This window comes from Physella acuta, unplaced genomic scaffold (assembly GCF_028476545.2).
Source record: "Physella acuta isolate Inbredline_101_S28 unplaced genomic scaffold, ASM2847654v3 ptg000008l, whole genome shotgun sequence".
Taxonomy (NCBI): domain Eukaryota; kingdom Metazoa; phylum Mollusca; class Gastropoda; family Physidae; genus Physella; species Physella acuta.
The window spans coordinates 657,038-683,810 of NW_026731528.1; the positions used below are offsets into that span (position 1 = coordinate 657,038).

Genomic DNA, 26,773 nt, shown 5'->3' on the forward strand with positions numbered 1-26,773 from the left:
TAAAAAAAAAAAATAAAGATATTTGTTTCCTACCCAGTAGATTTAAATGGATCACATTAAAAAAATTGACCATGATTTGTTCATCTCTGTTTTCTTAATACGTAGCAGGGGCGTAGCGAGGGGGGGGGGGGGCGGGGGTGCGGACCGCACCGGGTGACACCATTTAGGGGGGGTGACACCAAGGCAAAAAATAGCAAAATATATAGAGAAAAACTTGAGGGGGGGTGCAAATCGAAAACTTGAGGCGGGGGGGGTGCAAATCGAAAGTTTGAGGGGGGGGGGGTGCTAATCGAAAACTTGAAAGTTTGTCCCCGGGAAGGGTCGCTACGCCTCTGGGGGGTGACACCATTAAGTGCCGCACCGGGTTACACCCGACCTCGCTACGCCACTGATACGTAGTGTTTACATAATGTACATTTGAAAAACAAAAATTTCCCCTTTGAGTTTTATAGTGGTCTATAAAAAGATTGACAGGACAAATTTGGTAGCTTCCATCATTACATAAAATAATGTATGTAAGATAATCTATGTTTTGAATTTTGTAATTAGAAAATTGAGTATACTATGTGAACTTTAACTTCCTGTTATGAATAAATTACTGATAGACAGCTTGTCAAATGGGAGACAATCCTACCACATCAAGTGGACGGATCTACATCAAAGTGAATCGCTCGTCTAACAAGATAAGAACAACGAAAGTACACCCTCGTGAAAGTGTGTGTTTGTTCAATCACAAGGTGGCGGCTAGCTTAGACGGCAGAGACAGCCCCCAAGGGAGAAAACTGTTGCTCTAGTAGACAAGACAAGATCAAGCAATTATCATCAAAAGATCAAACTATCATCATCAGAAGCCAAAAGGTCAGCTAGGTCACACGTTGGTCACAATGTGACTTAAATTTATCTAAAATAAAATGACTATAAAAAAAGTTTTGATACAAATTGCACGTGTTTTGAACGATATTTTATCATTTAGATAATTTGTCTGAAATATTTAGTTTGACATATTTTCTCATGTAAATCTAACAAAAATTGACCGTCTTAAATGTTTGCTTTTACAAGTTTGCCTTATTGCTGTTATTAAAAAATATTCTAAATTTAAAAAAAAATTAAAAAAGCAACTACAAATTTTATTTTACAGCTTCAGATTAATTTAATTAGTTCTTGTTCAACCACTGGCCCTAACCTCAACTGAGTACACGCCCTACCCCACCCTCCCTATTCCTGGGTTCTTTCTCTACCCTCACACCATCCTCACCTGAAATCATGATCTAATCCCGACCCCACCCTCAGATGTATATATGCTCTAACTCCAACCCCCCCCCCCCCACCCCTGGGTACATGCTTTAACCGCGACCCCACCCCTGGGTTAATGCTCTAGCCCCGACCCCCCACTTCCGGGTTAATGCTCTAACCCCCTCACCCTCACTCCTGAGTTAATGCTCTAACCCCGACCACCTACTCCTGGGTTCATGCTCTATTCCCCACCCCAACCTCCCCTGGACTTACTTGACGTCCTTACGGTCGTGCCTGGGACCCTGACCCCTCCCTCCCCGTGTACTTACTCTAGCCGACCCCACCCTCCCCGTGTACTTACTCTATCCCCGACCCCACCCTCCCCGTGTACTTACTCTAGCCCACCCCACCCTCCGCGTGTACTTACTCTATCCCCGACCCCACCCTCCCCGTGTACTTACTCTAGCCCACCCCACCCTCCGCGTGTACTTACTCTATCGCCGACCCCACCCTCCCCGTGTACTTACTCTATCCCTGACCCCACCCTCCCCGTGTACTTACTTGACGTCCTGACGGCCGTGCCCGGGACCCTAACATGCCACAGATGGTGGGAGATGATGAGGTAGAAGATGGCGATGATGATCATGGGCACGATGTAGAGCGTGATGATGATGAACCAGTTGTAGATGATCCGCAGGTCCACCTCCAGGTTGGTGTCGCAGGATGTCAGGTAGCCGCTCAGGGCAGGGTCCTGAGGGTGGGGAGAGGGGAGGGAGACAAAATAGTTGAAAGTGGGTGAGTTAATGGATGCTCGATTTGTTGCTCAGCACGTTCAACAATTCAGTCAGTCACATAACAGTGTTGTTGGATACATCAGTGTTGTTGGATACATCAGTTTAGTTGGATACAACAGTGTTGTTGGATACAACTACAACAGTTTTGTTGGATACAACAGTGTTGTTGGATACAACTAAAACAGTTTTGTTGGATACAACAGTGTTGTTGGATACAACTACAACAGTTTTGTTGGATACAACAGTGTTGTTGGATACAACTACAACAGTTTTGTTGGATACAATAGTGTTGTTGGATACAACTACAACAGTTTTGTTGGATACAACAGTGTTGTTGGATACAACTACAACAGTTTTGTTGGATAGAACAGTGTTGCTGGTCGCAACAATTTTGTAGGATGCAACAGTTTTGTTGGATACAGAAGCTTAGTTGGATACAACAGTGTTGTTGGATACAACAGTGTTGTTGGATACAACAGTGTTGTTGGATACAGAAGTTTAGTTGGATACAGCAGTGCTGTTGGATACAACTACAACATTTTTGTTGGATACAACAGTGTTGTTGGTCCCAACAATTTTGTTGGACACCATTTTACAGGACATACAACTATTTTACTTGACACCAACCACAATTTTGTTGGGCACAACAATTAGATTGCACAAACAGATGGGCACCCAACATAATCTTGATGGACAAACTTTTCTTTTAGACACAAGAAAGTTACATCCAGGGACAACACAAAGAAATTTTGTAGTCTGAACCATTCTTACACAAAGTCCACACGCACCTTAAAAAACGTCCATATTAGATCTAATAAGTCTGAATTTCAAAAAGAGGAATTGTTTTTAACTTAGGCACAATTTCCCATGGTCTGCTTTGATAAGGGGAACCACCACGGGGAATTGAGCGAAGGGGAGTTAATTTAAGGAGAGTTAAACAAAGGGGAGATAAACTCGGGGTAAACCTAAAGTAATTAGCATAGTCTAACAAGCTACTTAGTCGGGCGACCATCTTTTTTTAAAAAAAATATTTAAATTTCACTACGTGCACTGCAAGGCAGATAAAATCTTGAGCTGCTTATTCGGGTAAACATGTTTTTAAAGAAATTTACATTTCACTACAATGATTGGTAGCTTTTTTTTACGGTGAAGATTGTATAACCAAAATAAGACGAACACTTTTTGGACAGACATATTTTCGTGGCGTATACATTTCTTTCAAAGTACACTATCCCTTCCATCGAAAGCGTAACTAGGGGAGAGTGGTTGGGACGACCGCCCCGGGCGCCGACATTAAAGGGGCGCCAAACGGGGTAGAAAAAAAGCTCGTTCTGAGCTGCATTTCTGACTTACAAACAAAATTTAAAAAATAGACAGCAACTTGGATTTACGGGCTAATATCACAGTTTTCTACCTCAGCTGTGTGATACTACAGATTGTTATAGGATCATGACTGATATAACAAGCGTCCTAGGTCTTTCCGAATTGGGTTGGTGGGTGGGGGGGGGGGGGGAAGGAGGTTTTCGGACAATTTGATCCTGAATAAGTCCCTACGCCTCTGCCCTTCCCAAATTTAGTGCACACGAAGTTAACTGTATCCCATTTGAAAACTGGGATGGCTTGACGTTTAACGCAGTGATATTAATAAAAGCAAAACAAGAGCCATGATGGCGTCGACATTATGTCTTTAAACAAAACGCACGTTAAAGGTTTGTGATATTGTAAAAAAATGTAAACGAATTCTAAATGAAAGAAGAACTCACTATAAAAAGGGAGGAAATTACTAATTTGTCTTTTTTTTGGATAGGGATGCCATTTTTTATGGCAGGTCAATATGGCCAGGTTTGGCGAGCAGATAAAGATTTTTTGGCCAAATGGGGAAATGTTCATGGGGTTGAAAAACGATATGGCCAATAGACCTGGTCATTGGTGGCCCATGAACTGTTACCTTTGTGGACTAGCGAAGGTTTCATTTTACGGCCATAGGAATATTTTACTTAATGGCCAATAGAACAACTCAATTATGGCCACGTGGTACATGGCCAGCTATCTTTTGGCCATAGAATGTTTAGATGACTAAAAATGTGTCGTAAAGTCTGGGAGTACTGTAGGGATGTGAGGAGGGGTGGCGGTAAACATTTTTGTGTTGGTTGTCTGCGTCATTCAGTTCATTGCTATGATGGACGGAATAGGAGTGGAGGTAGGGGTCAGTCGGGTCTTGTGTAGGGCCTGTGTGGGGTCTGTGTGCGGTCTGTGTGGGGTCTGTGTGGGGTCTGTGTGGTAGGGTCTGTGTGGGGTCTGTGGTAAGGTCTCTGTGAGGTCTGTGGTAGGGTGTGTGTGGGGTCTGTGTGGGGTCTGTGATAGGGTCTATGTCAGGGGTCGGCAACCTTTTGAAGCGGAAGAGCCAAAAGTTACAATTTTCAAAATTTCCCTGGTTTTAAAGAGCCACTAACATTTTTTTATTTCAAATATTTTATTTTTTTATTAAGATTATTAGTATTTGTTCAAGGAGCTGGAGAGCCGCATCTTGATATCAAAAGAGCCGCATGCGGCTCGCGAGCCGCAGGTTGCCGACCCCTGGTCTATGTGGGTTCAGTGTGGGTGGGTCTGTGGTAAGGTCTGTGTGAGGTCTGTGGTAGGGTGTGTGTGGGGTCAATGGTAGCGTGGTAGGAACTGTCGTACGGTCTCACTATTTCTAACTCTTGCCCTATCCTAACTAACTAAACCATAAACTTAACATACCTGATTACATGCACACAATTCCCCCCCCCCCCCCCCAGCCACAGACGCCCACACGTGTCCCCCACTCACCGAGAAGTAATCGACGACCCTGTTGTTCAGGTTGGGTGAGGCCAGGGTGGCGCTAACAATCCAGATGATCAAAATTGTGATCGTGACCTTCCTCAAGGTTATTCGGGATTTCAGCGGGCGACAGATGGCGAAGTATCGCTCAACAGCAATGGCGGACAGGGTCAGTACTGAAACACCCACCACCGTGTTCTGGGGAGAAATCAAGTAGATAAGTTAGGAGATATATACAAGTTATATATATATATATATATATATATATATATATATATATATATATATATATGTATGTGTGTGTGTGTGTGTGTGTGTGTCTGCGTTATAGTTCCGTAACAAATTATCTCAGAGACAAAATATCTCAGACAAAAGACCTAAATACCTATTGTATTTAGGAAGATAGCAGTCGATTAAACAATTAAAATCATTGCCCTGTCGGCAACCTTTTTTTTTAAAATACTAATATAATTTAGAAGAGACAGTACAGAATATCATGATACGTGACGGAAGGGGATTCTAGACAAACACTTTGATCAGATGCTTTTATTTAGACACGGAACAACAGCAACGGTCAAGCTTTGTCTGGTGTGTCGTCATTATAATGACCGGCAGGCAAGTCTAGAAACCAGTTGTCTTCTTGAAATTTACCGTGTTCCATAATATATATTCACAATATTTTTTTTCCGCAGACTTTTCCCAATGCTCACATTATTGGCTATCTCTGTCTCTTTCTCTCTATTCATATGCAACTATTCATATATATATATATATATATATATATATATATATATATATATATATATATATATATATATATATATATATATATATATGTGTGTGTGTGTGTGTGTGTGTGTGAGTGCTTATATACAATGACGTAGAAATAATTATTTTATTCGTACTTTGATCCTGCTGACCAATTACAATTGTATATCTCTGCTAGAAACGAAAAATCCCTTAAAGGCCGTCAGATCGATTGCGTGAACAAAGTCTACAGGACTAGAGTCCTATGTTCATTAACTTCTCAAGGCGTATTGACACAGAAATCAATGCCCCGCCCCCTTCTTTGTTTTCTTATCTGATCTGGCTCTGGGTCAGTTTGATTTTCGTGTTGGACAGGTCGCAGGTTTTTTTGGTGGTAGAACTTGGTTCTTTGGTAGTAGGACTTGTTGGTTCTTTGGTGGTAGAACTTGGTTCTTTGGTGGTAGGATTTGGTTTTTTGGTGGTAGGATTTGTTGGTTCTTTGGTGGTAGGACTTGGTTCTTTGGTGGTAGAACTTGTTGGTTCTTTGGTAGTAGGACTTGTTGGTTCTTTGGAAGTAGGACTTGTTGGTTCTTTGGTAGTAGGACTTGTTGGTTCTATGGTGGTAGGACTTGTTGGTTCTTTGGCAGTGGGACTTATTGGTTCTATGGTGGTAGGACTTGTTGGTTCTTTGCCAGTGGGACTTGTTGGTTCTATGGTAGTGGGACTTGTTGGTTCTTTGGCAGTGGGACTTGTTGGTTCTATGGTGGTAGGACTTGTTGGTTCTTTGGCAGTGGGACTTGTTGGTTCTATGGTAGTGGGACTTGTTGGTTCTTTGCCAGTGGGACTTGTTGGTTCTATGGTAGTGGGACTTGTTGGTTCTTTGGCAGTGGGACTTGTTGGTTCTATGGTGGTAGGACTTGTTGGTTCTATGGTGGCAGTGGCGTCGCTAGGTCGGGTGTCACCCGGCGCGGCACTTCTTGGTGTCACCCCCCCCCCCCCCCCCCAAGAAACAAATATGTGTGTGTGTTTGTGTGTTTGTGTCGGCCTACATAGGCCTAACATTTAAATATATGCCGCATACGTGTACATGTATGTGTATAAGCTTTTTGCCATGGTGTCACCTTCCCTAACTGGTGTCACCTTAAACGGTGTCACCCGGTGAGGTATGCACCCCCCGCCCCGCGGTAGGATTTGTCGTAAGACTTGTTGGTTATGTTTGTAGCATGGCATCGTGCAGGGCCTGTTTATGTGACTGCACTAGTATAGGTCGGATCTAGTAGCTTTTGATGCTAAAACCCATTGTTACAGACTTGTAAGTCAGTTTAGTGAACCATCACAATTTTATGTTCTCTTGCAGCCTTCCACATGCCGGTGATAAATACCTTCGACGGGGTCAATATTAGAAACGAAGTCGCAAGCATGAATATTCGCACGTTGAGACATGTCTTGTTAAAGATTATGTGAGGAAATGTTTAAAAAACCCACAGGAAACTCAGCGTCTACATCGTCACGTCAGCAGCAAGAATGATAAATATCCCGAGTCTGACATAGGGCGTCATGAGAACATGCATCCTGTGGGAGAGTCTACACAAGGTGGGGCACGTTCCCAAAGGGAAAAAAATAAATCATCTTTATTACCCGTGATAAATAGGCCCGTAAATATCTTTGTGTTCTCTATACATTCATCATAATTTTTTTTTTAAATAAATTATTTCGTTATTTATTTTTTTGTAAATATATATATTTTTTAATAATATGCGATTTTTGATTGTCATGAATAATACAATTTTCTTTATTAGGCAGTTTATAAAATTGACATTGTGATATGTGCGGTATTATAATCTCTAGCATGTATTATGAAGGTGATTTGATTTAACGTATTGGGAAAAGTTCTAGAACAATCGCAGTGTAAGTATATCTAAGACTACCAACACGGTGCAGTAAAGGGTATTCGTCTGCAGTAGAACAGTATTCAAATATTTTTTTTAGATTTGAAGATTAGTTTCGACTTTCTTGTTTGAAAAGTGTAACTTCTTTGTTGAATTTTGTATGTACAACTTAGCGTTGGAGCGGTGTGGCCGAGAGGTAGACCACATGAGTAGAGAGCTAGCTGACATTATAAATGTATAAAATGTTTTCACTAATGTGTTTTGTCAAATTTAAACCAGGGGATTGTAGGACATAAGAGTCGTTTGAAATGTAAGGGGAAGAAATGTTTAGGCTAGCAAACTAGAAAATGTGCACGTTGGTGGAAAACTCTCACTCTACCAACTTGATTTATCTTGTTGAAGATTAGCCCCGGTCTTACAAGTTTTCTAGTTAGTTGAGGGTCTTGAAGAAATGATGATGTATTACACTAGTAACATGGCGCCATCTATATCAAACTACAGCTGACAGATCGACACAGGGTGGGGATGTAAACTAGTTGTATGTCCTGTTGTAAACTAGCTGTATGTCCTGTTGTAAACTAGTTGTATGTCCAGTTGTAAATTAGTTGTATGTTCTGTTGTAAACTAGTTGTATGTCCTGTTGTAAACTAGTTGTATGTCCTGTTGTAAACTAGTTGTATGTCCTGTTGTAAACTAGTTGTATGTCCTGTTGTAAACTAGTTGTATGTCCTGTTGTAAACTAGTTGTATGTCCTGTTGTAAACTAGTTGTATGTCCTGTTGTAAACTAGTTGTATGTCCTGTTGTAAACTAGTTGTATGTCCTGTTGTAAACTAGTTGTATGTTCTGTTGTAAACTAGTTGTATGTTCTGTTGTAAACTAGTTGTATGTCCTGTTGTAAACTAGTTGTATGTTCTGTTGTAAACTAGTTGTATGTTCTGTTGTAAACTAGTTGTATGTCCTGTTGTAAACTAGTTGTATGTTCTGTTGTAAACTAGTTGTATGTCCTGTTGTAAACTAGTTGTATGTCCTGTTGTAAACTAGTTGTATGTCCTGTTATAAACTAGTTGTATGACCTGTTGTAAACTAGTTGTATGTCCTGTTGTAAACTAGTTGTATGTCCTGTTGTAAACTAGTTGTATGTCCTGTTGTAAACTAGTTGTATGTCCTGTTATAAACTAGTTGTATGACCTGTTGTAAACTAGTTGTATGTCCTGTTGTAAACTAGTTGTATGTCCTGTTGTAAACTAGTTGTATGTCCTGTTGTAAACTAGTTGTATGTCCTGTTGTAAACTAGTTGTATGTCCTGTTGTAAACTAGTTGTATGTCCTGTTATAAACTAGTTGTATGACCTGTTGTAAACTAGTTGTATGTCCTGTTGTAAACTAGTTGTATGTCCTGTTGTAAACTAGTTGTATGTCCTGTTGTAAACTAGTTGTATGTCCTGTTGTAAACTAGTTGTATGTCCTGTTGTAAACTAGTTGTATGTCCTGTTGTTGTAAACTAGTTGTATGTCCTGTTGTAAACTAGTTGTATGTCCTGTTGTAACTTAGTTGTATGTTCTGTTGTAAACTAGTTGTATGTTCTGTTGTAAACTAGTTGTATGTCCTGTTGCAAACTAGTTGTATGTTCTGTTGTAAACTAGTTGTATGTTCTGTTGTAAACTAGTTGTATGTCCTGTTGTAAACTAGTTGTATGTTCTGTTGTAAACTAGTTGTATGTCCTGTTGTAAACTAGTTGTATGTCCTGTTGTAAACTAGTTGTATGTCCTGTTATAAACTAGTTGTATGTCCTGTTGTAAACTAGTTGTATGTCCTGTTGTAAACTAGTTGTATGTCCTGTTGTAAACTAGTTGTATGTCCTGTTGTAAACTAGTTGTATGTCCTGTTATAAACTAGTTGTATGACCTGTTGTAAACTAGGTGTATGTCCTGTTGTAAACTAGTTGTATGTCCTGTTGTAAACTAGTTGTATGTCCTGTTGTAAACTAGTTGTATGTCCTGTTGTAAACTAGTTGTATGTCCTGTTGTAAACTAGTTGTATGTCCTGTTATAAACTAGTTGTATGACCTGTTGTAAACTAGTTGTATGTCCTGTTGTAAACTAGTTGTATGTCCTGTTGTAAACTAGTTGTATGTCCTGTTATAAACTAGTTGTATGTCCTGTTGTAAACTAGTTGTATGTCCTGTTATAAACTAGTTGTATGTTCTGTTGTAAACTAGTTGTATGTCCTGTTGTAAACTAGTTGTATGTCCTGTTGTAAACTAGTTGTATGTCCTGTTATAAACTAGTTGTATGACCTGTTGTAAACTAGTTGTATGTCCTGTTGTAAACTAGTTGTATGTCCTGTTGTAAACTAGTTGTATGTCCTGTTGTTGTAAACTAGTTGTATGTCCTGTTGTAAACTAGTTGTATGTCCTGTTGTTGTAAACTAGTTGTATGTCCTGATGTAAACTAGTTGTATGTCATGTTGTAAAACTAGGTCAATGTCCTCTTGTAAAACTAGGCCAATGTCCTGTTGTAAAACTAGCTCAATGTTCTTTGGTAAAACTATTTGTCCTGTTGTAACACTAGTTCAATGCCCTATTGTAAAACTATTTGTCCTGTTGTAAAACTAGGTCAATGTCCTCTTGTAAAACTAGGTCAATGTCCTCTTGTAAAACTATTTGTCCTGTTGTAAAACTAGCTCAATGTCCTATTGTAAAACTATTTGTCCTCTTATAAAACTATTTGTCCTGTGGTAAAACTAGTTCAATTTCCTCTTGTAAAACTATTTGTCCTGTTGTAAAACTAGTTCAATGTCCTCTTGTAAAACTATATGTGCGTCCTACCGGGGCAGACACAATTTAGACTGGTAAAGAGGTCAATAATAACGTGGTATGACCTAGAGATCGAATTGTTTAGTTTTGGAATGATGTATGGGGCTTCAAGGAGGAACCAAGTAGGCTTCACAGTTAGCGATCAGGGCTTCATGGGTTCACGGGTCAAACTCTCTGAGCTTAAAGTGTAAGTAAATATATATATATATATTTTTTTCAAGAGATTGTTTCGATGACTAAGGTACTGTAGAGCCATTGTTTGTACGAAAACAAAAGATTCTATCGCAATTTAATTTTCAACGAGTATTGGTTCAAACGTTTATTGTAACAACACAATATAATAATTGTTTAACTTAACTTTTGACGTCAAACAACGATCTATAATTTTCTACAAAACCTTACGTTTATTACGTTTATAACTATTGTCTCTTTAGTTCAGCATTTTTATTAATTTTTAATACTTTTTATGTTTTTATTTGTAAACTGTTTGGGGGACAGCGTGGTCTAGTGGTAGAGCGATAGTCTGCTAACCAGAAAGTCTAGAGCTCGAACCCAGGTTTAAGTTAAATGTTCGTCCTTGAGTCCCAACTCTGATGGGTACCTAACTCACATTAGGGATAGTAAAGGCGGCTGGGCCCAGCTAGTTATTTTGAACACCTTAAACCTGACCTTGTTTAAACTGGTCTTGTTTAAACTGATCATGTATTGGTGTCGTTAAAAATGTTTCCATAACAAAATCATTACAGTTTTTGAGCAGTTTTTGAGAAAACATATTGTGACGAAGTTTTTTGTGAGATGTGGTGGAAAAACATGGTTTACAAAGGGAAGCTATTAGCCTGTGGATTGGCTTTTCAATTATGTCCCTTGCTACGAGGCACTTTTAATAATTAACAAGGCATAATTTATTAGGGATTGTAAAAGGATCTTGTAATCAATATCATATATTCTTCCGCACATAATCTATACGACTTAGATAAAAATATATATTGATCTATTTCTTGATATATTTGCGGATGTTTTATTTGTGTACATTTTGATGTTTATGTATTCATTGTGTTTTTATATTTTATTATATTTTATTTCATGTCAACTGGACGTAAAAGTCTCATATTGTTTAAATGAATTTCTTGTTTTATATTGCAAGGCTATTTGTATGCTGGTGGGTTTGTTTTTAAACATGTGTTTCATCTTTGGTTACGTTCTGGATGGATACGTTCTAAATAGATAGGTTTTAAATGGAGAGGTTCTAAATGGAGAGGTTCTAAATGGAGAGGTTCTAAATGGAGAGGTTCTAAATGGAGAGGTTCTAAATGGAGAGGTTCTAAATGGAGAGGTTCTAAATGGAGAGGTTCTAAATGGAGATGTTCTAAATGGAGAGGTTCTAAATTGAGAGGTTCTAATTTAAATTGTTTTAAATGAAGAGGTTTAAAAAGAATAGTTTCTATACGCATATGTTCTTAGTGAAGTGTCTCCAAAGGGGTAGTTTATTGAACAATGGCTTCTAATTCGACGGTTACTGAACAAAACAGTTTCTAAATAGAATTTGATCATTTTGATTGGATTTAGATTGCTCGACATAAAATACATACTTATTATTGAACTACCCACAACAACCACATCTGATATTATAATTTGGAATACAGTGCTAGCATATAAATAAAATAAGCCATATCAAGTCTAACTGAACCATGAGCTTCTAACACGTATGTGTATGTTTTCAGTCACGTCACGTTCATATGACGAGCAGGTCGCTTATATATGTGGGAATATGTGCTACGTAGACAATGTTATGGTGCAAAAGTCCACTTTGAATGAAGTTTAATCAGGAGAAAGTGTCCCTTTATGATGGCGGAAGAAAATAATTACCGACGCTTACGTTGACGGGAAGCTTAGGGCGAAATTTATACATGACAAGTTTTAGATCATTAGTTAATTGCACTGCACTTTGAGTTATCTAATGATTTTAATGTATGGGACATGTTAAAGTTTGAGGACTTACCTTGGTTTTAATTAACAGATTGTATTAAACGTGTCTTAAATTATATCGTATGCGGCTCTTTAATAATAACAATTATTTTATTTTTCATCTTTTCCCGTTCGAACCCAAGACACATGAAGCAGATGAAGTAGAGTTCATCTGTTTAAAAGATCTCGACAGAGAAAGAGAGAGTGTGGTCAGCACTATGCCCAGCTGCCTTTGCTTTCCTTAACATAAGTTAGGTACCCATCAGAGGAGGGTGGACTCAGGGATTCTACTGTACCTGGATTCGAAATCTATTCTTTCGGGTTAGTAGTTACAACTTTTTGGGTTTTAAATAGACAACGCCGACCAAGTATTTTATTAAAGCCTATTAAATACACTTAAAAGAACTATCCAAAAATGCATACGCACCGATACCGGATTGGGGTAGAAAATTGTGACAGAAATGTATTGATATAAGGAGGTTAGAGTAATCTAGAGACGATAGTAGGGCTTTTACAACAAAAACAAAGCCCAACATCAAAATAACAAAAGGCAGACCCATGCTTAAATGAAATGACGATAGCTCAGAACTTTCATGTGGAAAAAGAAATCAGCAGATTGGTTGAGAGTGGAAGAAGGTGGTGTAGTGGTTGTAAGCCCAGTATGATCCGGTGAGACACCTGAATGATTTCATTGACTTGATTCTACTGTCGATTCAACAACTCAAACTTAGCTGGTATTTAAACCGACGTTGTCGTTGTGTATGATATCAATGATTACGGTAAATAAACCGGGAGTGATCTCCCCTAAACTTTCTCGAATATTCTAATATAACACTACGGGGGATGGCAACTCGGGATATAGACTTCTAGACATGATTTTTAATCCATTTTAAATACTCAAATTTTTAAAAATAGAATATAATCTCGTAGAAAAAAGAAATGCACACCAAGTGAACGCTAAATAAAGATGTGCATAATAGTGCGCAATATTAATAGTACTTTATAAATTTACATGCGTTTTTGAGAAATCGGAAGTAGCGTAAATAAGTACTTCCGATAAACGGAAATTACTCAAAATTTAACAGAAGGTAGAGAATTAGATCTTTTACTTACATGTGAAATTTCATTTATCTATCTGAAATAGTACTCAAGTTATAGGCTTTTGAAAAATTCAAAGTAGAAAAAGTACCACTTCCGGTTGTCGGAAATCGCTCAAAAGTTGATACGGATCTACGATTTTGAAATAATACTTATATATGAAATTTCATCAACCTAGCTGTAACGGTACTCAAGTTATCGTGTTTACACACAGACACACACACACAGAGACATACAGACATACGGACAAGATTGCAAAATTATGTTTTTCCGTATCAGTGAGGTGTAAAACGTCGAGATTTGTAAAAATCTCGATTTTTTTTTGCACGATTACAATACTTTCTCTATACTACGTATATACGAGAAAGAAAAAAAAAGAGGATAAAGAAACAACTAATTGAAAAACGACGTCACTGGCCATCCATTGGAAAAGATTAAAGTTTTGTCGTCTAGACAAAAATTGAGTCAATGTTCGGGGTCGTTACCAGTGGTGTCATTACGTGCATCAGGGGAATTAACTGGAGGCCCATTATGTCAGGGCCTCATTTTAATAATCACTGTCTGGGGAGTCGCTGTGTAGGCGGTGTCACGTGGTCCTAAACAGCAGTGGATCACTGCACCCGTTAACTATATATATATATATATATATATATATATATATATATATATATATATATATATATATATATATATGTATGTATATATATATTTATATATATACATATATATATATATATATTTATATATATATATATATATATATATATATATATATATATATATATATATATATATATATATATATATATATATATATATATATATATATATTAACTAATTAAATAATTGTATTTATTAATATTAAATTACTTGGAAAATCTGCCAGAACAGTTGGCGTCACAACAAACCATTTAAGTCGCTGGATTCAAGCTCTATGTAATTGTTGAACCAATTATAGCTATGTATTCTACTGCATGGGCTATTCAGAGCTTTCCCCGTAGAATGGTTTTTTTAAGTTTTCTGCTAGTATCTGCCCAGCGACAATTAGCATACATGAACAATTTAGGCATTGAACATTGCTGTACAGATGTAATTTCCTGCTAATTTCCTCTACGCGGGAGAACTTGAGCTATTAAATGTGATCGCCGTCTCTTATAGTGAGACTAGGCATGCTGCCCAGCTTCGCTTAGGCTTTCGAAAACATTGAGAATTTGAATGCTTAATTAATTCGCCCGAAGGTCGGTCTACGACCTCAAGAGTTATGAAGAGGTTCCTCCGTGGACATTTTTTTTCGATTTATAGCTCATATAAGGTACCGGTCACTCGAGGTCACTTTTGACCCCCACATCGTAGACTTTTCGGCCAACCGGCCCCGTGTTCTGTCGCACCAAGGCAAGATCATGCCAAATTTGAAACGCCTGCGGCGCCGGGAAGTGCCCTATCGGACACCCGACAATCTAGATCTAGATCTAGATTCCTAAAAGAATTTTTTTTTTGAGTTTAGCCCGAGCATAATAAAAAAGAATACATTACCCTAGTTGACTTGCTGTGTCTCGAACCCGCACCACCTGCGTGGTTTAATGTACACTAACATCTCCGCTATTTAGGCACGTTATAAAATACGGAGAATGAAACACTTATTTTAAAATCTTAACTTACGCGAATATGCCTATTCTTTCAAATTAATTTTTTTATCCCAAATTAGCCAGTTCCAAACAAAGATTTTGTATAAAATAAATAACTCTTGAAAAAGTTTAGTCCTAATATAGAAATTTATTTTTGGAATTGATTTTAGAGAAGTTAGAGTCTAAATCTAGATCTTAGCGTCTACGTCTAGATCTAGATCTAGTTATTGCGTAGATTTAGATTTAGATTTAGTCTAGATCTAGAATCTCTAGATCTAGAATCCAAATAGGGCCTACATAAAATAAATTTTATGAGTTTAGGCCGGAAAAATTGTATTGTATACATTTCATAGTGTACGTAGATCTAAATCAAATTTGAATGAAATAGTTCATTTCTTTTCATTCTAAACACGGCAGATGACGTCATTAGTTAATGTATAAGCAATAGTGACGTCACAGTTTTATGCGTTCTTTTTCACATATATTAATGCTTTTCCGGTTGCATAAATAATACTGTTTCTCTACATTCGAATACGCCTTTAATTTTTATTTTTCTTCTTTAACTAAAATTGTGGTTATACATTTAAAACATCTCACATATTATTTTCAACAAAAGTCCGTAAAAAGTTCTTCATATATCGCTGCCGATTCTGACGTGATGTCCGGCGAAAATATTTTGCGGACAGACAGAGAGAGAGAGAGAGAGAGAGAGAGAGATGTGCGAACGTGGGGATTTATATATTAGGATATTTCATGGACCCTCGGCGACCTGTGTTAACTCACTGCCTACACACCGTGTTCATGGTAAGATTTCCTGGATCTGTTTTGACTTGTAAATTTCATTGATTGAGACTAAAACTCGGTTAACTTAGTTAATTTACGTACGGGTTTCGCGACTCAAGACCAATACGTTTAATACTAAAAATAGTCTAAAAGCAAATGGTTATTTCTTTAATTAAAATAATTAGCATACACTATGTTTGTTTGAATAGAAGACGTGGCCGAGTTACAGAGCACATAAATAAACAAACTGAAATATGGAATTTGGTTTCGGTGTTTGAATCTCTTGCTTGTCACTGAGTCCCCCCCCCCCCCCAGCTATAATGGGTACCTAACTTGAGTCGGGGGGGGGGATAAATAAAGATTTACATGGTGTAAGCCACACTATTTCTTCATATGCTGAAGTCACAGAAAGAGTTTAGCTCTACTTTATTTAGGCCCACTAAACGGCACTTAAATCGACCGAAATATGTGCAACCAGAAGTTGATTTAGAGCATCCGTTATTTTATGTGTTCCAATAAAAATAATGTATTAGCTTAGTAAATAAAGAAATGCTTTAATCAGCGTCTAATATTACCATAAACATTATTTGATTAATTTTAATTAGCGTGGACAAACTATGATTTAGACATTTCCGAAATTTGAATTTGGTACTACAAGGTTGAATACTTGTTCACAAGTATGTTTTCTAAGTCTCTTGTTTTTTCCCAACACAACTTGACTGAGAATGAACCAATTTTATCTGCGACGTTCACAAATTGAAGAAAGGGTTAAGAGAAGCCCCCAAATAATTTCTCGGTAGAGAAATCTCTGTATGTCTCCGTGAAGAAAAGAATCTGAATAGGCCACTCAAGGTCTCGTAAGCCTTTAAGCCCTGCACTTTAATTTGTGTAAATTGAAGAAATTTGAGTTACATTGACGCTTTTTTTTATACACAGGAACACCAAGTAGTTGCCGCCCCTACATTTTCTGTCTCTCTCTTCTCCCAATTTGTGCAGACTTTCTCTCCATTCTCCCAATTTCTACAGACTTTCTGTCACTCCCTCCTCCCAATTTGTGCAGACTGTCAGCTCCTCCTCCCCACCCCCCACTCCCCCTACATCACCAATACGCTCAGCTCCCCCCTCCCCACCCCCACCCCCTACATCACCAATACGCTCAGCTCCCCCTTCCCCACCCCCACTCCCTACATCACCAATACGTTACACACAGACCGAGCAACAAACGCTACTATCATTATCCGTAAGTGACCCCAATTTCCCTTCACCTCCTTACCGGAAGTGTAGATCTAATAACCACCTGATTATTGATCTCACTTCGCGACTTTTCCGAACTGCCAATCTTAAAATTGCACTCACATTACACACAGGCACCCAATTAGTAGCAATCAAATGTGTTGCCAAAGTGGGGGTCTGTAAAGTAACGCTCACTTCAAGTAAACGCAAGCCGCATTAAAAAGCTGTTCAAATAATTCACACGACTGATCAAGCACTTTTAGCCTAAATACTGTTTTGGATTTTTAGATTTTTGAAATTTTAGCTTTTAGAAAGTTCGCTTTCAAGTGAATGGAAAATGATGAATTTAATTAATGTAATCTACAATTTGGTAGTAAAATTTAAGCGTTAAATTAAAAATTGCTTGTTGGGAATTCTTACGGGTTGTTATAAATTATTTATGTGTTTATAATTGTGTGTGTGTAAAGGGGGGGGGGGGGATTGGGGTTCAAAGCCTGTGGAGGAAGATTATAAGGGAAGAAATCATTGGTGATCAGAGGGGGGGGGGGGTGTATGGGGTAAAAGGGGGGGGGGGGAGAGGAGAGAGGGGAGAGCTGGGAGTTTAGGGGAGAGCCGCGAGTTACGGGGAGAAATTCCTAAGAACAAAAGCATGCCTCCCCTTAAATAATTGATGTTTAGTCAAAGACATAATGGACTCCACAGTTTTTAACCGCTGACATTGTTAAATAGTCAAATAATTATTTGACTAAGCTTGACAGTAAGAAGCCAAACGACTCATTAATTTAACATCAATGTACAGTATTTTTTTCCACATGGTGTTACATTATTTGATTTGTGTGCTCATCGTAACGTAAAAGGAGTTTTGTTTTAGCGGCGTCGCCAGGTGGGGAGTTGCCAGGTGTCACCCACTTCCGCCAGTGTTTTATAATGTGGATAACTTATATACAGAAAATACTAATAGTAAATTTGCATGAAAGTAAGACATTATTTTTTTCCTCTCAAATGAATTTTAATTATATTTTAAGACGAAGTGTAAATCCCGTGCCAAACATTCGTGCTGCTTGGAAAAGAAATTGTAACGTCAACAGAACGCGCGAGTTTTTATTTTCCATCAGTTCGTGTCGGTACTGTAGCTTTGAGATGGGGTGGATTGAACAGCCAGATTGCCAGAATTTTTTTTTTATATTAACCATGCGTCAAGGCGGGACAGAGACAAGAATGCGATGTGACAATCTGGCAATGATGGAAGGGAAAAACGGAAGGGTTGGACATGCCATGGTCATTGTATGAAGTGGGTGAGGTAAGGAGAGGATGGCAGGGGAGGTAGGCAGGGGAGGTAGGCAAGGGAGGTAGGCAGGGGAGGTAGGCAAGGGAGGTAGGCAGTGGAGGTGGGCAAGGGAGGTAGGCAGTGGAGGTAGGCAGTGGAGGTAGGCAAGGTAGGTAGGCAGTGGAAGTAGGCAGTGGAGGTAGGCAAGGGAGGTAGGCAGTGGAGGTAGGCAGGCGAGGTAGGCAGGGGAGGTAGGCAAGTGGAGGTAGGCAAGTGGAGGTAGGCAGAGGAGGTAGGCACTGGAGGTGGGCAGGCGAGGTAGGCAGGGGAGGTAGGCAAGGGAGGTAGGCAGAGGAGGTAGGCAAGGGGAGGTGGGCAAGGGGAGGTAGGCAGAGGAGGTAGGCAAGGGAGGTAGGCAGAGGGGTAGGACAGAGGAAGCAGACAATGGAGGGCAGAGAAGGGCAGATGAGGTAGGCAGTGGAAGGTAGGCAGTGGAAGTATGCAGAATAAAAGTTCGTCTAAAAGACCGATACATACTTTAAAATTAACAAAATAAATACTTGGAAATTAATGTTTTACTCGAAATGTAAAGTCAGAGCTAATAATTAACTGAACATGCACATTGGAAAGAAAAGGAAAGTAATTAACTTTGGTTTTTATTTTAATGTCACTGAATTCTCGAAATTTTCCGTCATTTTTTGTTTGTTTGTTCCCAAAGCCAAACAAAACAAAATGGAAAGTAATTTGAGAAAAAAAACATAATCAAATTTGTTTTTATATGTTGTGACGAAGATCAATCCTGTTGCCTTCTTAAAAATAGTGCCTTTAAATAAAGATTCTGATTTGTTGTAAAACACTAGTATCAAAAGGGCAACTTTTTCTTTAATAAAACTAACAACTATATCTTCATAAAAACTAACATCAAATAAGGAAGTATTTGTTCTTTAGAACTAGCACCAATTAGGCAAACATTTTTTGTATCAGCTAACGAATAATCCTACAGTATAGGTAAACGTTTGTTCCATATACACCAACACGTGCTTATACAAGCTTTTGTTTAGGCAACGATTAAATCTACACCATAGGCTAACTTTTGTATTGCTCTACACACCAAACATCACGCAGCCAAATTAGTTTGTTTTCTATTGACTTTTTCTAATACTGTACTACGTACCTAGCCCGTTAAATATAGATTTGTCTAAAACTGTATTATGTACCTAGCCGGCAGTGGCGGAACTAGAAAAAAGGGGCCACCCCGCAAAAAAATTTTTTAGGCCCCCCCATATAAATATATAGGCCTATATATATATATGTATATATGTATATATATATATATATATATATATATATATATATATATATATATATATATATATATATATATATATATATATATATATATATATATATATATATATATATATATATATACTCAAACACAACATACGAACATTGGAAACCTATTCATGCTGGCCTGTTCGTGGTATGAGAAATACGTGGGTTTTTTTTTTTTTTTTAATTAAAACAAATTTCAACATCAGTGTAAGTACATTAGTCTGTTTTGTGAAAATCATTGTTATATTATCTTTGCCGTAAGACCGTTAACCTTATAATGGTCAAAAGAATATAAAACATGAAAGCTTTCTGTAAATAATGGTGTCTCGTATTATGTTTATTTTAATGTTTTTTTGTATATATTTTATTACTTTTAAATACATTTTATTTTTATACAGTGTCATTCTTTAGGAAGTAATTTATAAACAAATAATAATAAAGAGAAGTAATTGCTTTTTAATTTGTTTAGTACAAATCTTTTAAAAAGAGGCTATGAGCATCACTATTTGACTATTTAAAAAAGGGAAATAAGTCATGGAAGTAGTTTGAACGTTTGCTTATCTTTGATAAGTTTCATTGTAGGAGAAAGAGGACTCGGCTTTCACAGTGGTTTAAAAACGAAGGAAAAATGAATATACATGAGCCTGGAGTGGTGTCTATAGAATAAAGATAATCCAACGGCAGCTAGGGTAACCTTTTTTACAAAACAAACATTAAGTCAAAAATGCAAGAACATTTTTTTTTAACTATAACAATTTTTTTTTATGGTCGGCCGTGGGCCCCTAAATGGCGTAAGCCCCCCCCCCCCCGCATTGCGGGGTCTGGCGGCACTGTAGTTCCGCCCCTGCTAGCCGGTTAAAGATACTTTTGTCTAAAATTGTACTATGTAGGGCCTACCCAACCCATTAAAATTAAAGTCTGAGAATTTTGTTGAATTGTTTGGAGATGTTACACTAAAAATAGAAATGGAAACCATACAAGTTCACTCCATTTGTTGGCCAGCGTTAGTGGCCCTGAGATGTGTTCACTTTAAAGTAGGGTTCTTGTGTTTGTCACGTTGTTGTCACGTGGATGTCACGTTTAGTGTTTTAATGCTGAATGGACAAAGTGTGATGTCACGTCTGTAATCACGCTGCGTTAATGGTTAGCGTGACACAAAAGGTGGATGTTGGATGTTGTGCACGTAGCTGTCACGATGCTCAAACGTGAGCACACATGAGCAGCAGTTTGTGTTTATGTCCGAGCAATAATCATCTAGCAATCCAATTACTTGCAATTGAGATAGTTAAAATGTTAATTAAAACCAAACTATTATATATATATATATATATATATATATATATATATATATATATATATATATATATATATATATATATATATATATCCACTATATATATATATATATATATATATATATATATATATATCCACTATATATATATATATATATATCCACTATATATATATATATATATATATATATATATATATATATATATATATATATATATATATATATATATATATATATATATATATATCCACTATACTGTTATATTACACACACACACACACACACATATATAATATATATATATATATATATATATATATATATATATATATATATATATATATATATATATATATATATATATATATATATATATATATATATATATATATACATTAACATACACAGACACACACAAACACAAACACACACACATTGTTATGCTCAGCTTTCCATTTAATGTTGGAACCAGGCACAACACAAATTAAAAACAGAATCCACAGTTCATTTATAACAGTCAAATATAATCTTGTAACTTCTACAGTGAAACAGTGAACATTGAGACGAAAACCACTGACTACATGCTACCCTAAGTTGACGATACCACACACTGATTACACACTAGAGTTCACACACTTGTCAGGGGAGGCCACTCTCACACCCAATCTCTCCATGCCTACACGCTTTCGTTATGAACATCTAGGCCACGTCACAACATATATATATATATATATATATATATATATATATATATATATATATATATATATATATATATATATATATATATATATATATATATATATATATATATATATATATATATATATATATATATGTATATGTGTGTGTGTATGTAACTACACTAGTTACATCGATGTAACTAGTGTAGTAACATATATATAAAACGGCAGGCGGACACTTGCTACCCCTATTTCCGCCATCTTTATCCCGGTGAAGCAGTACCGCCCTGCATCAGACGGAAGTTAACTAGGTCTGCCCCGAGATTACCCCTGGGGTTTCTGCACCGTTACATGTCTTCTGCACGCCATGCTGTCATGGCGGCACCAACCAGCGGCTTACACAATTCTGCTCCTGCACAGTCCGGGACTGTCTTCCGACGGTGACGGTTTTTCCAATACACGTGATGTTTGGGGTACAGTAGGTTCTTTTTGTTGTTTTTGGAACAGTCTTATATTTGTACGTCTGTTCGTGGTACATTCTCCTAATATTAAAAAAATCCATTAGGCTCAAACTTTTCGCTGCAGTCTCTTTGTGATAAACCAGCAAGGCATATTACACTTTATACACTTTCTAGGTACTTGTTACAGTTTCCCCTTAGTACTGCGTGTCATTTTATACACTAGAGTACACATTAAGAATGATATATTCCAGTGTTCTGTAATGAATTTTTATTGTGTGTCGGTTTTGTAGTGCTACTTATCTTGTTAAGGCCCTAATTCCTGCTCCTAATTTCCATGAATTCGCTTCCATGTTTGTCCATGTCTACAGCTGGTTTCTTCAATTGTTTATGTTTAGAGGCAGTTTATGTTCCCCAATGTGGTATAAATACTGACCTATGAAATATGGATCGAGGACATTGAGTTGTGTGGGTCTGAAGCGCATGGTAGATAAAGTGTGTGATGTTAAGGGCAGTAGAGTGCTAGATTTAGATAACTGACTAGCTGATGCGCTGGACAAAGTGCTGACCACACCTTCCCTTCATACGCCGAGGTCACGAAACATATGAACTCTACTTCATCTGCCCAATGGATCGCTAGGTCCAAAGAGGCTGTAACCAGAGTAGAACACAAAAGCCATACACTTTTAGACTTTGTGACGTCTAACTCCAAAATCCAATTAGGGTAATGAGAAACAGGGACAAATAGACGTGCACTTTATGTTGATTAAAATCATTAATGTAAAAACGGACCAGATACGATGTTTATCATAATTAGGGACAAAAATGAACCTTAATTTTAAATTATTAGGGAGGATATCAACTAAGCATGTTTAATTATAGAAATAGTAAGATACAATTGGCTGATTTTTTTAAAGTTTAATTTTTAAAGATAAATTTTTAAAGATAAATTTTTAAAGATAAATTTTTAAAGAAAATTTTTTAAAGATGAATTTTTAAAGATAAATTAAACAACAAAAACACACAATTTTGATCTGTCAAATTATTGTTTACAAAGCACACACAAATTATCGCAATAATTAACGTGGATGTCTTATGGCAAGATAAGCAGGCCTCAGGCGGAGCATGATCTGTGATTGGCTGTGTCTTCTGGAGAACAGGATCATTACGGGACATACTGACAGATCTTAATGAAATCATTTACATGAGCGGCTTAGTTCTGTTTATCAATGTGTATTTTGTACGTGGGAGTTTTGAGTTTTATGGAGTTTTTGTACATGTCATAGTTGAGTCGTTTTATTCATGCATGTTGACCAAAAATATAACTAGCTAAAGTTCATTTTAGAACGTTCCAGGGGAGGGTTAGTGGATGTTGACGTGATTTAAATTGTACAAAAATGAATTTTTAACCAAGGTCAAAGCGGATAACTGCGGGGGAGTATTTTGTGACGAACGAATCAGATCAAAAACTGACTAATGATGTGGCATGTGTTGAATAGACATTTTTAGACCGATGAGATGACACAGACATATAGAATGTCATGTTTATGTCCGTCCTATAGACTATTTAAAAAATAACTTGTAAAAAATCTTAAAGACTATTTTACAAAATAGTTCTATAGAATATTTTCACAAAATGTCATTAAAACTTCATATAGACTATTTTACAATATGTCATGTAAAAAATCTTATAGGCAATTTTACAAACTGTAATTAAAATGTCCTATAGACTATGTTACAAAATGTCAAGTAAAATGTCCAGTAGACTACCTTTCGAATGAGCAAGGACTATCATACGGAATGTCATTCGCTGGTCTTCAAATGAGTTAAAGAATGCATACATGTCCTACATTATGTCCTAAAATGTCCTACATTTAGTCCTACACATCAACCCGAGCCCACTCACCTGGAAGAAGATGACCACCTTGCACATCGTCTCGCCCAGGTACCAGGTCTCTGTGACCTCCTGCAGCACGGTGGGCGGGGAGCACAGCACTAGCACCACGGCATCGGCGCCCGCCAGGTTGACGATGAACAGGTTGGTGACCGTCTGCATGTGTTTCGATCTCAGGACCACGAAGCAGACGAGGAAGTTGCCGACCACGCCGATGGAGAAGAGCATGAGATGCATGCTGATGAGCAGCCACTCGAGGGGGGTGGGGAAGATGAACTCCTCCACGCACCCCACCAGCTGGGATATGCTGGTGCAGATGTTGACGTGGCAGATGTTCTGGCACGCGATTAGGTCCGACGGGTTGAGGAACGAACCCATCCCGCTCTCGGAGGATTCAGTGTCGTTTCTGTTGATGTCCTCCATATTTGGGTTAGAGTTTGGTTCTGAGTAAAACGACGTCATGTAGGCGTATTTCAATCCGACTGTTTGCGATAATTATAAGATTCCGCACAATCCGGTTTTTCACAGACTTTTGTTTTCTGTATGATATCCACTAAATTACTTTTCGGAACTAATCCGCACTAAAATTTATCCGTATAATGTTTGGGAATTTTAGAGATAATCCAGTCAAATAAAGTTTCTAGACGAGTTGTCCTTACCCATGTTGAAGAAAAAACCTAAGTCCATGCCGAACTCAAATAATCGCAGCGTTATCGCCCCTTAAATTTCGAAGCTCACAGCAAATCGATTTTCTGTTGAAGAAAGAGAGAAAAAAATGGTGAGAACATTGGTGAGAAGGTTAAATCAATCACTCTTCTTTCCCCACTCCGAAATTTCTCGCACTAAAGATAATGACTTCTTTCTTTACGTGATGTAAGGGGTCGGAACAAGAGCTTTAAAGTCAGTTGCGGAGATCTACGGCAGTTGCGGAGATCTAGGACAGTTGCGGAGATCTACGGCTTTACTCTAAAGTATGTTGCGGAGATCCACGGAAATTGCGGAGATCTACGGTATTACAAGTCAGTTGCGGAGATCTACGGCAGTTGTAGAGATCTACGGCAGTTGCGGAGATCTACGGTATTACTTTATAGTCAGTTGCGGAGATACACGACATGGCCTTAAAAGTCAGTTTCTGAAATATATGACATTGCAGAAAGTTAGTTGCGGAAATAAAACGGATTGTTTGAAGTTTGATACATAGATCTACGACATTGCTCAAAGTTTGATGCAGACATCTACGACAGTTTCTTTAAACGTCATTTGCAGATATTTACGTCTGTTTCTGAAATCTATGCCACTGCACAAAGCTAGTTGCTGAGATCTACACCAGAATTGAACTCTTTTCCTGCCGTTCCCTCCAGACTAAATATAAAAAAAAATAAAACTGATATAGAACTTATACTTGATCATACTTAAATATATACTTAATTTATATACTTTAAGTGCTCCCCCACCCCGGAAGTTCCTTATACCACCTCGGAGAAAAATGTCTGAAGGAAGCCCTTACATACAGTCATTCTGACCAAGAGTTGAAGGTTATAATAAAAACCAGTATCAATATTTATACACGAATACTTTTCCTGCTGTCCGGAAATTGCTGAACGGGGCAATTAACTCTGAGCTTAAAAAATTTAACGAGATGATTATGTACGGAGCTAATCAGAGCAGCACTCGTACATGTATTGACTTGGGGTGGGAGAGGTTTGAGAGGGGAGTCGTCTGGCCATTGGTCCGTCTGAAGACGTCGTAATTGGAAACAACGGCCACTCGGCGCATGCGCGAGTCGGAAACCATAGATTTTCGTTACCGTCAACAGCCGACGTCATGACGTCAACCGACAAACCAATTCGGGCGCCAAGAGAGGGGTCAGAGTTCATTTCTTATTGGTGCTGATTCTGTTGGTTTGGTAGATGACCTCCCTTTCCACCCCCCACCCTCCAACTACCACCCCCAGACAGAAAGTAGATAAGTAAAGGAGGGAGGTATGATGGTAGAAATGTGTGTTGTGATGAGTGGGATGGGATAAGAATTATGGGATAGTAATTTGTGGGATAAGCGTCATTTAAGTATGGTGGGATAAGTATAATGGAATAAATGTCTTGGGATGAGTGTAATGCGATACGTGTTGTGGGATAAGTGTTTTGGGATAAGTATTGTGGGATAAGTGTCATGGGTTAAGTTTGTTGGGATTATGTGCTTGGATAAGTCTTTAGATAAGTGTGATAGGATTGATGTGATGGGATATGTGTTGAGTCTTTAGATAAGTGTGTTGGGATTATGTGCTGGGATAAATGTGATTTGTTAAGTGTGATAGGATAGGTTTCAGCTGATAAATTTCATTGGATAAGTTTAATGAAATAAGTGGACAAATGTGAAATGTGTTAAGGAGGTAGGCCAATGAAACACAGGATGAAAATACTGGTCAATTACAAAACTAATTATCATGATTATCTAATTAGCATTGAAACATTTCAGCAACCTGCTATGATTTCTTTGCTTTCGCAGTTTCACAGTAAAATAACAAAATTCCGGGGTGAGACTTGTAAATATAAAGTGTTTGTCGAATCTTATATCAAGAGCATTTCGGAAATTTATGAAATATAAAAATCGATGCCTATTAACTCAGATTGTTCTTGAATGGATATGAAAGCAGATCCAGAAAAAAGCAAGCTAAATTTGGAGTCAACCGGCCGTATTGCGTAGTAATTAATTGTTTTGGAGGAAATCACATTCAATATTACAATAAAAACGACGAAGAACCCTTACAAACACAATACAAATAATGCAAAAACAAGCTTTTAAATTGATTTCTTCGACCTGTTTGCTAACAGGACAAGAAAAGGAGAAAAACATTT

At 37.7% G+C, this 26,773-nt stretch overlaps 1 protein-coding gene across 1 annotated transcript in view; it reads right to left on the reverse strand.

The window, feature by feature from the left end:
* The window catches only part of LOC131950258 (orexin/Hypocretin receptor type 1), a 42,302-nt gene extending 17,922 nt beyond the window's left edge, over positions 1-24,380 (reverse strand). The window contains exons 1-3 of the mRNA XM_059312377.1: positions 23,931-24,380; positions 4,839-5,027; positions 1,795-1,984 (exon numbers count right to left, since the gene is read on the reverse strand). Of these exons, the coding sequence (XP_059168360.1) occupies positions 1,795-1,984; positions 4,839-5,027; positions 23,931-24,380 (829 nt within the window). The remainder of the gene's footprint in view (positions 1-1,794; positions 1,985-4,838; positions 5,028-23,930) is intronic.
* Positions 24,381-26,773: the final 2,393 nt, after the last annotated feature.